The sequence below is a fragment of the Cynoglossus semilaevis genome, chromosome 11, assembly GCF_000523025.1.
Source record: "Cynoglossus semilaevis isolate Cse_v1.0 chromosome 11, Cse_v1.0, whole genome shotgun sequence".
NCBI classification, from domain to species: domain Eukaryota; kingdom Metazoa; phylum Chordata; class Actinopteri; order Pleuronectiformes; family Cynoglossidae; genus Cynoglossus; species Cynoglossus semilaevis.
This window is the reverse complement of record NC_024317.1, coordinates 19,816,931-19,829,900: the sequence shown is the minus strand read 5'-3', so window position 1 is coordinate 19,829,900 and position 12,970 is coordinate 19,816,931. Positions and strand designations below refer to the sequence as shown.

Below are 12,970 nucleotides of genomic sequence, written 5' to 3'. Positions count from 1 at the left end.
TAGACAGCCAGCGCCTGCGGGGGACGCAGCAAAAAAAAAAAAAAACAAAACTGACATGGTAATGATACAGGATAGACATGTACATCAAGTGACCAGATAAATATTCGACTGATGTTCTGACCATTAAAGGTCCTGCAAATACACTGACCAATAACATTATCTGTGTCAGAGCTATTGGTTAATAATAAAAAAAAAAAATTTAGCGCTAAAAAGGTGTAGGACATGCCTTGTTTGTTGGTTAAACGGGTTAAATTACCCCGTTTCTCAATTAAAACACTGCAGTTTAACAAACAAACAAACAAACAAACAAGGCCTGGCTAGTTTAACTAGTTAAATATTAAGTAGGTCACACCTTGGGCAGTTTACCAGTACCAGTAACTTTTAAAGAAGATCTTTGTGTCTTTCTTCAATTCCTGCCAGTATATCAGTGTCGTCTTCAACTAAACAGGACAAGGTTTTTAGTCAATTATGAGGTCTTTTTTTTTTTTTTTTCCCTGATGATATACGCATGGGTCGTGGCTCAAAAAAAGTTGGGAAACACTGGAATAGATTCACAATTGCACTTTCATGTTTGACTCTAAATCACTTACCCCGTGTTCTAAATTAATACCTCATTCACACCTAAGGTCACTGATGAGTAAAACTAATTGGGACCATTCTTGTGGCCCACTGCCAAGGTTTTCAGAAAATACTTATGTTATGTGAGGATGTATTAGGTTCACTATTTACCTCAACTAACCTATTATATTATAGACAGTTCTAATTAGGACCAACCACAAAAATGAGTCAATTTACATTTGAAGTCAACTGAAAGCACAATGAAATCAAATGATCACAGTTCAAAGGCTCTTTGAACCTAGATCAAAACTAGCGCGGCAACTGCCTTTCTTATTTCCTTTCTTAAACACCCAGAGTTGTGTTATTATCAGGTCGTAACAGTCAATATCTTAAACCTTACAGAATGCCAAGTCTCACGGTGCATGGCTTCATTTCCAGTTTTTCCGGTGTGTGTGTTTACCTTCAGTGAACTGCTTTAGTGTATAGACACTTTTTAATTATCTCTGCCTTGGGTGCTGTTCCTGTGTCCTAATACCCATCGGTATGCAGAGTAAAAGTCTGGTGAACTTCATTTACCTTGTTTAACAAAGGAGTGTTTTTGGTGGAGGTGTTTATTATTGTCTGCTCATTAGTGCTTTGCACTAATGAGAAAGCCGGAGGGGTGTCGGCCTTGAGGTGGAGGCACGCAGCGCTCATTTTATTCGTCACATATTTAGTCATTAACATAAACTAATAATATAATTAGTTTATGTGTTTGGCTTTTTTTTTTTTTGGTATAATGCTGCAGTATAACATCCAATGACCTGCACCAGACCAGACCAGTCATGGTCACAGACACATCATGATAACATCAGAAACAGAACCAACACACAACGGCCTTGAGACAGAGGGGAAAAACAGCCACACTCATTTAACTCATTTAAGTTCAATGAACATGGTGGACTGGTACTGTCTGTAGTTCATAACAGGAAATAACAATATGAGTTGGACTCAGTTATTGACCATATTGTCCTGAACTGACAATAGCAAACACAAAAAAAAAAAATCATAAACACAGTTAAATAAAGGTCTAACCGTGCAGAATCTCCCTCAGGCTCAGTCTTTTAAAAGGAGGAAAATCAAAAACAAAAAGCTGTGTCGTGATCCAGATGTTGACATAAAACTGCTCAGCACAGCAGAACAGGTCATAGTTTCAACCACATAACTGAACGTTTTCACTAATCTCTGCAAAGAAACGCAGACTTTACCTCAGCACCGAGGGCGATGAGGGTCTCGATGAGCACGGCCGTCTGGAGCGTCATGTGGAGGCATCCTGCGATTCTGGCTCCCTTCAGTGGTTTGGACTCACCGTACATGTGTCTCATCTTCATAAGACCCGGCATCTCATTCTCGGCTATGTCGATGGCCTTACGACCCCATTCGGCCAGGCTGATGTCGGCTGAGGGAGAGAAAAGGAGCAGGTGAGGTTCTAGAGCGGATAGTCGGAGGAGCAGGAGATTAAACAGTGTTGACTTTAACTCCTGCAGGGATTCAGGTAAAAAAAAAAAACGGCATAATTGAGTTCTGCAACTTTTTACTTGTTTACTAATTAAGGAACCTCCACAACCAGAAGTTTCCTCAACCTGCACCTCCCACCCCACTCCAAATTGAAATACTCAATTTGTATACAATCATCTGATTATAAAAAAAAAATTGATAAAATGAGCTGCAATGCTGCCATCTAGTGACTGCCACTTTCACATACAGCCGTTTTCCCCCCAAAAACTAGGGCACTATTTCGATTGTTACTGATCACACAATTTAACATGTGTGAAACGTAGAGCAAACTTTCTTCTACTGAATGGAAAACTAAGACAAACAGTCATGGGGTATAAAGGTAAGAGAGAGGAAAAGAGAGGGAGAGGGAGGTAGGGAGAGAGCACACGTGAGAGAGAGAGAGAGAGAGCAAGCAGCTGTGTTTATTTTTATTTGATTTTGTGTTACTTTTGCAGAGGCAGAAGGTCAATAGTTCTAGGGACCAATAGTACTATGCTTCACATAAAAAAATTAAAAAAAACCCACTATCAGTAACAATAGGGTGATAACGGTTGAACACACACACAAGCACACAGAGATATGGACACACATCTGGTCATCTCCAGCTGCCCTCCCTCATACTGTAATCCTGTTGCCCTCAGTTCAGGATAGTGATGCCACTGATCTGATACAGATCACCAGAGATGTTTTCTATCCACATGTACCAACTCTACTCCGGTGTCCCCTCAGGTTAGAGGGCGTCAAAGTGCAGCCCAGTGTGGGCCTTCTACCGCCACCTGTTCAACGGTCTAGCCTGGATGAACTGGTGCAAACCAGAATGAAGCTAATTAACAACTGGGGGTCAAGCCGTGAGGGTGGAACTCCCCGTGGCCAAGTTAAACACTAACTTACTGAGAAAATAAAGTATCTCTGTGGCTTTGAGGGAGAGTGAGTGAGAGAGAGTGAGAGAGAGAGAGAGAGCAGAACCACCTGTTGTTCTTGCTGCCCCTCATGTCACAGCTGCAACACTGACAGTCGGGCTGCAATGCCTCAAAGGGCAAAAAGCAAAACAGAACTTTAGAAGTGTACCCACAGCGTATACGGTACTGACCTTTTATAACTGTTAAACATGCTAATAAATAAGCAATATTTGATTTTTTTTTTTTTTTCCAATTTCATCAAAATGTATTAAAAACCCTAAAGGAAACGTAGTTCTAAGAATAAAATCGAATACGTTACGTAAAAAAGCTGTGCGCAATTGATTATATTTCTGCTGCTACATTCTAACCTAAAAATAATACTAATGAATCGCAGTAATTTGTAATGTTAGTAGTAGTAGTAGTATTGATCGAAAGATCGACCGTCAATTAGTCATGTTTTTAAGACGCGACGTATTCAACTTAGTTCCACCGTCTGTCAACATATGTGCAACTTCTACAACTAAAAACCCACTGCTCATTGCAACTACTCAGCAGCGCTAGTTTCACTTTAGCTTACATTAAATATAATTATTAGTGCACTAGAATGGTTATGCATGTGCTGTTAAGATACATTTAAAAAACATTTTGTCGTTGTATCGTCTTAATCACTTCCGCGGAATAAAATTTCAGCCAGAGCACGTGTAGTGTCAGCGGTATTATGGTGGAATGAAATGACACTGTCCGTTTCAGCTTACACTCGCTCACGCCGAGCATCACGGGAATTTGTAGTTTACAAACACCGGGCTTTGCATTGCCGACCGCTGCCAACAGCTCTGTTGAACTACAACGCCCAGAAGCAGAGGTTGTGCAAACTGTAAATGTGCTCGCCACAGCTTAACCGTGTTACATATCAATTCATTATTAACTCTTCGTCACAAGTATAATAACTGCGACAATAAAATATGTTAAATATTTTAAACCAGTAATTATGTATGTCTCGACCTGGTTGGCAGGCTGCTAGTTACGAAATCTCGACCTGGTTGGCAGGCTGCTAGTTGAAGCCAAAAACTAAATTCTCTGTTCTATCTTATCAGGCTAGCGACAGTGAAACTGCTAAGCTACAACTAAAATTACAAGTTGTTGTTTTTTTAAGTAATTTAAGTAATTTATCAGTGTAAAAATAGTTATATTGTTTGCTGGAAGTCTTTGGTCTTAAAACAAACACATGTTAAGAGTTGCTGAATACATGTAACACCATTTATAAAACGTTGAAAAAAAAACACCCTCTTAGGTCGATAATAAAATAAAATCACTGACCAACTTTGAATGGAAGTTTGTCAGACATGGTGGTTTTTCTGCTGTTTTGGTCCGGGCAAGTTTGGTGGAGCTGCAACCTGGTCGGCGGGCAGAGGCAAACAGGGAGGAGTGGAAGCTTAAGCGCTCGGTTTTTATCGTTGGAGCCGAGCGTTCACGAGAGGCCGACACGAACTCCTGAGTTCTATTGGCCACACTAGGCCCCGCCCCTTACGCAAGCGATTTAATTGGAGCAGGTTAGACCTGGAACTGTCGACCTTTTCCCTACCAAAGTTTTGGAACAGGTTGGTCTGGACTGGATGAGACTGAAGTAAAGTCGTTGAATATGTTTAAATAATGTGGTCGTGTGACTGAATCTTACATCATAAATATTATATTCAAAAGTTTGTTGGAAAAGTTGCACATAGTGTACACTTGTAGACTCTACATTATTGGTCCAGTTCTTCCAGGTTTGCATAAAATATAAATGGCAGATTGTGTCAGCTTGTAACAACAACAATCAATCCTATGGTCACTCACAAGCTCTATTAAAAACAACAACAACTATCACAGCTGTGGTTGGGATTCCAGTCTGCTGCCCTCTGGTGCACAGCTGTGGTGGGATTCCAGTCTGCTGCCCTCTGGTGACGGGTCTCAATCCTCTCTTGTCAGTAGGCCATATGTTGCTTTTGGATTTAAGAAAATGAACCAGGGCGAAACTGTCTGGTTATCATTGAAAAATACTTTATTTCAAAATGCCTCACTGAAAGAATAACTTTTTGATAAAAAAGAGAATAACAAGTATCCTGGTCACGGTGAAGAAAAAAAAGTGAATAACAAGTATCCTGGTCACGGTGAGCAGCACATTCCACATGGAAATCATTTATTTTGTTTTTGTTATTTTCATCATATCATTATTTTCCTGAGGAGAAATAAAATAAACTGTCCAGTGATTAACTCCAGATAAACATTTCCCAACCTTACTTCTGGAATTAGTTGTAGAAAAAAAAATACAGACACAAGTGATCGGCTGGTCAACTGTACTGGTTAACTGTGCTGGTCAGTTGTACTGGTTAGCTGTATTGGTCAACTGTCTTTGTGTAGAAAATCAAAACTGTCCATATGATTCATTATGATCAAAAGGTTTCACTTCAACATCAGATTACAAACGCATAGAATGAAAGAGTCACAGCTGCTGGAGAGTGGAGGCTCAACTCAGCCCACTGGTGGAAACACTAACCTGGAGCTAAAATTAGAAGCTGGTTCAGATGGTTCTGGCCACCACAGTCTCATGTTGGATAGAGTTCAGTCCCTGTGTAACATAAAAAAATAAAAAAAAAACTGGAGGAAACCACTGTCTCCTAGTCATCTTGAATCAAAGAAATTCCTTTATATTTCATTAACTTCATTTTTTTTTTATATTCTAACACATTTTTAAATTCCCATAAAATAATAAAAAATTGTCAATAAAACATATATAACCTGAGAATCCTCTGAGACATAAATAACCTTATTATTTATGTCTCTGTCTTTTTCTCATTTAAGGCCAAATGCAACCAAAGAAGAGTCTTTTGGTTTGATTCCCAGAAGAAACGCAAAGCCCAATGGGCGCCTCCCGTGCCAACCTGCGTCAGTAGCAGGCGGTTTAGAGAGCTGACTTGTATGCACAAAGTTGCCGGTTCAAATCCTCCAGCTAACAGGTACCGCTGCGATGCACCAAGCACGGCACCGTCCCCACGTACGTAGCTCTCTCTGGGCGGCGCTCAGCTTGTCAAAGACAAAATGACAAAAAAAAAAAAATCTCTCCTAGAAAGATCTATGATTGGTTGAAAAGTCCTGGGATATCGACCTGGATCTATCTGCCGGGACATAAAGTCTGACTTGTCCAACAGTGAATCTGCCAGAGTCAGTGACAAGAATAGAAATAACAGTTTCAATAACTTGAAATGGTCACGGACGTAGAGAAGACCGTCAGGTTTTGTAAAGATGAGATATCATATTGCAACTTTATTCAAGGTCAAGTGTTGACAACAGAACAGCATCAGCAGGCGCAGAGCAACATGGCTGCACACAGAGAAATGTCCATGAGCCTGTGGAGCTCCGAGCCGAGGTGACTTCAGGTCAAAAGAATAGTAATGGATTTAAAACAGATGAAAAGAGAGAGAGAGAGAGAGAGAGAGAGAGAAAAAATCTATATATGGCATTTGTAGAAAAGTCTGTTTGAACAAAAGTGTTTCAATCCTTTATCCAGGTAACTGTATGAAGATAATGAACATTGATTTGATTTATTATTTTTTTTATTCATTGATAAATGATAAATGTTGTAAATAAGCTTTCATCAGCTTAGTGTATCTGCAGATGGATATAGATAGGTGGTGCTGTAGCACAGACGGAGAGCAGGAGCTGAAGACAGGCCAAATTCTCTTTTCATTGAAATCGAATTTTTACCTTCACTGCAGAAAAACAGGAGCGGGGAGGCGGGGGTGAATCCAGCTTTGTGTGTTATAGAGAATATATATATATATATATATATATAAAAACAACCAACCATTTCCTATCTGATTCTTTTAAACTCTGCGAGTTTGTGTGTTTCTCGGAAGACGTCACTGTGCGTGTGTGGGGAGGTGAACAAATGAGTTTCCTTTCTTTTGTTTTTGTTTTTTTTTACTAGAAACATTTGGTTTAAAAAGTGAGGGGAAAAAAAAAACAGAATGTGACGATTGTGAGAAAATATTCTAATTGGACAGAGCTACACGTCTACCGTTAGCTATGGTTTCAATGTAGCAGAGAGTCGGGTCGCGGCGGTCTGTCTGCAGTGACAACGTGGAGAACTAAGAAATGGCTGTGACGTCTTCCTGTGATTTCTTGGATTTTGCTTCCCGCGTCGTGTTTGATTTTTCTCAGGAACAAACGTTGCCGTGTTCCTTCACTCACACACACACACTGTTCTCTTCAAGTATGCAGTCAACACACGTTTGACCTAACCTTTCTCTCTCTGTCATAATTTCTTTTAAGGAAAACAAAAGGGCTGAACTGGAGTGTAAAAGGAAAAGCGGCCAATCAGAGGAGAGAAGCTTGGCCTTCACACCACCCCACTTTTTTTTTCTTTTTACAAACGTGAACCAATGTGTACTCCAGGGTCTGGGCGTGGACAGATGTGGGGATGCGGACTGAATAAAAGAGCAGTATGGGCAGCAGCCAGCTCGGTGGCAACCCACAGTCTCTGTCCGTCCTCCAGGGGGAGGAGAAGCTGTGCAGCTAGCAGGGAGACAGAGGAGCAGCAGGAGCTGGCCACCGCGACAAACTGGCTCAGTTGGCAGCCCAAGCTTCCAGTTCAGCAACATCATCGTCGTCTTCCTCCTTCATGACTGAAAAACACACAGAACCACAGAAAGTTCAGTTTCTCGTATCATTACTGCTAAAGAGTCATGTTTTATACAACCAGAGGGGGGCGGTATTTTGCAAAATAAAATATCAAATATCTAAAAAAAAAGTTTAAAAAAAAAATCATTTCCAGAAAAAAAATAATACACGTAATTAAATTAGAGTTCATTTCCAGAAAAAAATAATACACGTAATTAAATTAGACAAATAATAATGTTGGTAAAAATGTTTTATATATAGGGGTTGTGTTGAAAAAAATATTAAAAATTTTATTTCCTATTGAGAGTCTAAAAAACATTGCGAGCTTCAAGTCAATACAGCTCTTAACTTCTACGGTGAGATGTGAGTGAAGAGTAAAGGCCAGGAAGTAAAATACTGGTCCTGGTACCTGGTCTGGCTGGGAGTGATGTAGAAGGAACACTGGGAAGTGTGTCTGTTTCAGGAACTTCCAGGAGATTTCTGTCCAGCTCTTCCTGTTCTAAGTCCTCCAGTTCAGCCATCAGTTCATCCTAAACACACACAGAACACACACAGTATTAGTTCATAATATTTAAGAAAAAAATGTATATCGAAGTTTACAGCGAAACCTTCAAACTGCTCTCGACGTGTTATTTAAAAAAGTGAACTGTTACTGAAGGTTTGTGGACAGACGGCTGACCTTTTTCCTTGTCTTTAGTCGTGTACGTGTGTGCCTACGTGTGTGTGTTTACCTCGTCGTATTGTTCTCCAAAACCCACTGGTTTGGAAATGGCCTCTGAGATTTCATTGGCTAGTTCTTGCTGTTCCGTGATATCGTCCATCAAATCGTGGACATTGTCTACATCACTGCGACACATCAGGACAAACGGAGTGAGGACAAATAAACAAATGGACAGAAGACGGCGAGAAGATGTTTAGGTGACAATGGCAAACGTGAGGTTCTCACATGCTTTTGTGTGCCGCTTGTAACGCCTTGGCAGCGTAGCCCATGTTCTTGAGCACTTCTGTGTTGGTGTTAGCGTTCTCTAGCGCCTCCCTCTGGAACTCGATGGTCGACAAGGTCCCATCGATCTGAGCCAGCTGTGTCTCGTAGCGCTTTTTTCTCTTCAAAGCTTGTAAGGCCACTGAGAACAACAGACGGAAAAAAAAAAAAAAAAAAAATCAACGACTTTGTCTTTGGGTAGTTAGTTCAGGAGCAACTTTAACTTATTATTACACATTTAACCCATGCTCAGTTGGACTCCAGCCCCTTCTCATACTGCACTTTTTGCACATTTTGATTAGACCACTCCATTCAGGATCATATTTAGAACATGTCCTAAAGAACCAGGACACAGAACATTCTCCACTGGTGCCGATACTGGACGTTAGTATTTATTGGTCGATACATTCTGGCTCGACCAAAATTCAGATTTGCGTTTTTTGTTTGAATATATTTTTCTTTTGTGTTCATTTCATCGGGAGAACTACCAAGCGGTTATGGCAATATTTTCAGAACACCCGATTCACAGCTGTCTGTCTTCAGATCACCCACCCCTTTTCACTATTTTAGATCAATCGCCCATAGAAAGACAGATTTCATTCACAGCTAACAATCTGTCTTCAGATCACCCACCTTTGTATCACTATTTTGGATCAATCGCCCATAGAAAGACAGATTTTATTTTTTTAATTTTGAGGGTTTCTTAAGAGTCAGTCTCCTCTCCCATGTCAAAGACATCCACCGTGTGGCAGCATTTTACAAAAATAGACGGAGAACAAGTTAAAAAACAAGTTTCAAGCAATAGTTTGCATTTCACAGCTTAACTACAAACATGGCATATCATCTAAAACTGTAAGCAACCTGTCTGTATTAGGTTGTTCCATCCATATTGAGGATATAAACATATCAAAATTGGCATATTTCAGTGTTTCATAACTGCAGGCATACCAGCCTGCAACAATGACAGCATCCCTCAGACAAACCCAGACCTGGATGTTAAGCCTCCTCTTTCACTCAAACGCTTTATTTTTCAAGTTATTTTGCTTTGAGCGGCAGTGGTGCCTTGGTGGTTAAGGAAGCGGACTTGGGGCCGGGAGGCTTCAGGTTCGAGTCCACCAGCTGCCAAGTTGCCACTGAGGTGCTCTGATCACAGCACTGAACAGTGGGCAGCTTATAAGCTATGGGTTAAAAGCAGAGGTCACATTTCGTTGTGTCACAATGACAAATAATTTACTTTTACTTTCACTTTTTGCACTCATCTTGATATGCTGCATTTCATAAATAAAAGTGGACTTGCCTTTTGTGTTAAAGAGCGAGTTTTAAGTTTATTGTCTATTCGTGTCTCTGCCGCAAAACTGAACTCCCATGTTCTTGAGTGAAATGATGCTGTGATTTATTATAACATGACAAAAACAATCATCTTGATATTACTAAACGGTTCTTAGGATATTGCACAGATTCATGTGACGCAAAACGCTGTCAGAGCCAACAGCCTCAAGTGTGTAATTAATTTCGGTGCAAAATAATTAGGTCGAAACCGAATTAATATTAAGCAAATGAACTACTAGTTTCAGGGTTTTTTTTTTTTTAAATAATTTAGGCAGACAAGGCTACCAAACACTGTACCCACCACACACAATACACACACATATACAGAAACACACTCCTTGTGATTTATCACAACCCTAGTGGTGACACTTTTGCCACCTGTGTAACAACAGTTACAGCTACATCTCAGGTCAGGAGCATTCTGGCCAATGAGGGCAAATAATTCATATATTATAGTATTATTCTAACAGACAAAAGTAAAAACTTTAGTTTTATACTGGGGAGGGGGGGTTCTTGTTCTGTAATAATGGTGTAAACTTATGAAAACAATGTCAAAGTAATCAGAGGGACGGTAGAAAGTCTTTGGCCTGGCTCTTTGTGTTTTGTTTGTTTGGTGTAAAACCACCTGAGCTGCATTTGTCTGAGCTGAATAATCAAAAACATCAGCAACATAGTTGGGATGACTCAGTAGAAATGGACCATTATGTCTATTCTATTGTGTCAACTTGAACCAGACTGGTATAAACTGCAGGAAGGTAGCATTCCCAGAATTCAGTGTGCTGGGCTGAAATGCTAAGAAATGCTAATTTTCTGTTGGAGAATCTGTGGTAATGTTGATGTTCTGTCCACATGACAGAGCAAATGTGCTGCAGTTAAACCACTCAGGTCACCATCTTGTTACTTTACACAAATGTAAACATCTAGTTCCTGGTTTAAATGTATTTTCTCTCAGTTTTTTTTTTTTTGTTATTTTGTGTCACAATGCAGCAGAAAAGTTCATAGCTGGTTCTGTGAAGAGGAAATTGTTGTTTATTTTAAGAAAATTAAGTGGTTTGACCTTTGTACCGCCACTGAGATGTCACTGATTGTACACTAATTGTTTTAATGTTCTATTGTTGTCATGTACTGTGTTGTTATCTTTGTATTCACTGAAAGGCATCCTTGGGTGACAGAAAGGCACCTAGGAAATAAAATTATTATAATTTATTACTGAATTAATCATAATAATCCCAGATGACAACAGAGCATTATGATTAAGAAAACATGAGGCTAGTGATTACAAATAATGATTTTACTGGACAGAGTCGTTTTTATTTTGCTCTTTGAAAAAAGTCTGGAATATATATTAAGTAGATAATTAAAATGATCTATTTACGTACTATAATATTTCCCTATAAATCAATATAAATGTTTAGAAAACTTTTGTAAACAACATTTAAAGACCCCTGACCATTGTCTAGCATTGACACAACATTTTCTTACCGTCACCTTTGCTGTCGATTCTATTTTGTACTCTTGTCACCTTCAGGAGGTATTTAAAAATGGCATCAGACACGTTTTAGCTCAACAGCCTGTCAACTAAAACTTCCTCGTTCTCTGGTGTTAGCCTCGGGCTAATCCGCAAACTCACTATGGTTTGACGCCTGTCCTCCACCAGACTTTTTGTGTGCTTCCTCCTCACCTCGTTTGTTTTTTAGGCCATGTTTCTTGGCCGTCTGCACCTCCTGCTCGATCTTCTTTTCCAAGAACTCCTGTTTTTTCGCCAACATCTCCTCTGTGTCTCGAAGTTTCTGGATAGCCTGCTGAGGTGACGGCTCCTTCGAACCCTTTCCACCGCCGCCGAAAATCTTGGCTATGAGCGACATTATGGAAGTAAATGTGTAAAAGACCTGCGGAACTAACTGTAAACAAACCACCGACAGCTAAAGAAACGAACTAAGGATTGTTTAAAAGCCAGAATACTCTTTTCCAGGTTTAATGTCGGGAGTGGTAGACGCCACCGTTGCGTCTCTTGTTTTCTTCGGCTCTTCCGCCTTTTCCACACAGGCCTCGTGATGTCATTACGTCAGTCACATTACGCAATTCATGCGTAACACGCGCCAAGTACATAATAAGTGCTACAGATGCTAAAAAGACAAATGAATAAGTACTTTTTTATTTTTACTTTCAAAGGATAAAAGACCTATTTATTGTAACGTCACTTGTTTGTTTTATCGTTCTTTCTTTCCTCATTTCTTTTGGAAATAGATGTAAACCACTCACTAACCGCCCACATTTCTTTTGGAAATACATGTAAACCACTCACTAACCGCCCACATCCACTTAACACATATTCACTTAACCGGGGATTCCCAAAGTGTGGTCTTGCCACTAGGGGATGCGCGAGATCTAAAAACAATGTATTTTGAGTTTTAAATTCAAACGATTACATTTTGAATAACAAATACATGTGTGCTATTAATTGTCTTTAAGCAGTGAAGTAAAAATAAATATAACGTATAATAAATAAATAAATATAACAATTAATAAAAAAATAATACAGTTAATTAAAGTTATATTTAGAAACAACACTGTTAGAATATCAGCTCAACCAGACGGAGGCAGTGTTTGAAAAGGTATTTTATTGGAAAAGCCCTGCTGATTAGACCAGTGGTGTCTATGAATGCAGTTTATGATGTTACAACAGTGTAGGAACAACAAGTAAAACGTGTGCTTGAGAAACAAAGTGTAATTGAGATAAATCTATACCACACACACACAGATAGATACAGAGAGAGAGAGAGAATCAACTAAATACTTGTCCAATAATTAAGTGTGTGAAGTGTGTAAAAGACAGCAGGTGTTAAGCACTGTTTAAAAAGTTGTCAAAGGTTTAACACCTCAGCCACAGGAGTCAAAGGGCCAGCCGAGCTCCTTCAAAAAACTCCGCCTCCCATGATGCACCGCTCCATACTTCTCCAGCTGTAGATGTGAATGACCTGAGCGCCAACCAATGAGCGCCTGGGTTGTC

The 12,970-nt window shown here is 39.7% G+C and overlaps 3 protein-coding genes and 1 long non-coding RNA gene across 4 annotated transcripts in view; all 4 read right to left on the bottom strand.

Moving 5' to 3' along the window:
* ahcy (adenosylhomocysteinase) overlaps window positions 1-4,468 on the bottom strand; it is an 11,146-nt gene extending 6,678 nt beyond the window's left edge. The window contains 2 exon segments of the mRNA XM_008321190.3: window positions 1,806-1,996; window positions 4,311-4,468. Of these exon segments, the coding sequence (XP_008319412.1) occupies window positions 1,806-1,996; window positions 4,311-4,338 (219 nt within the window). The 5' untranslated portion in view covers window positions 4,339-4,468.
* On the bottom strand, window positions 3,244-4,301 carry LOC112487739 (uncharacterized). Its single transcript, XR_003051117.1, has 2 exons — window positions 4,030-4,301; window positions 3,244-3,995 (listed from the first exon to the last, which is right to left on the bottom strand). It is a non-coding gene; the product is annotated as an uncharacterized LOC112487739 (long non-coding RNA).
* A 1,794-nt stretch (window positions 4,469-6,262) lies between the features above and the next one.
* Window positions 6,263-12,062, bottom strand: LOC103386781 (charged multivesicular body protein 4b). The gene is made up of 5 exons (XM_008321191.3): window positions 11,642-12,062; window positions 8,596-8,773; window positions 8,381-8,495; window positions 8,059-8,179; window positions 6,263-7,654 (listed from the first exon to the last, which is right to left on the bottom strand). Exons 1-5 carry the CDS (start codon window positions 11,823-11,825, stop codon window positions 7,596-7,598), a joined length of 657 nt encoding a protein of 218 aa, XP_008319413.1. The 5' UTR covers window positions 11,826-12,062; the 3' UTR covers window positions 6,263-7,595.
* A 194-nt stretch (window positions 12,063-12,256) lies between these two features.
* Window positions 12,257-12,970, bottom strand: part of LOC107989205 (uncharacterized protein C20orf85 homolog) — a 1,999-nt gene continuing 1,285 nt past the window's right edge. The window contains exon 4 of the mRNA XM_017036435.2: window positions 12,257-12,969. Coding sequence (XP_016891924.2) covers window positions 12,841-12,969 — 129 coding nt within the window. The 3' untranslated portion in view covers window positions 12,257-12,840. The remainder of the gene's footprint in view (window position 12,970) is intronic.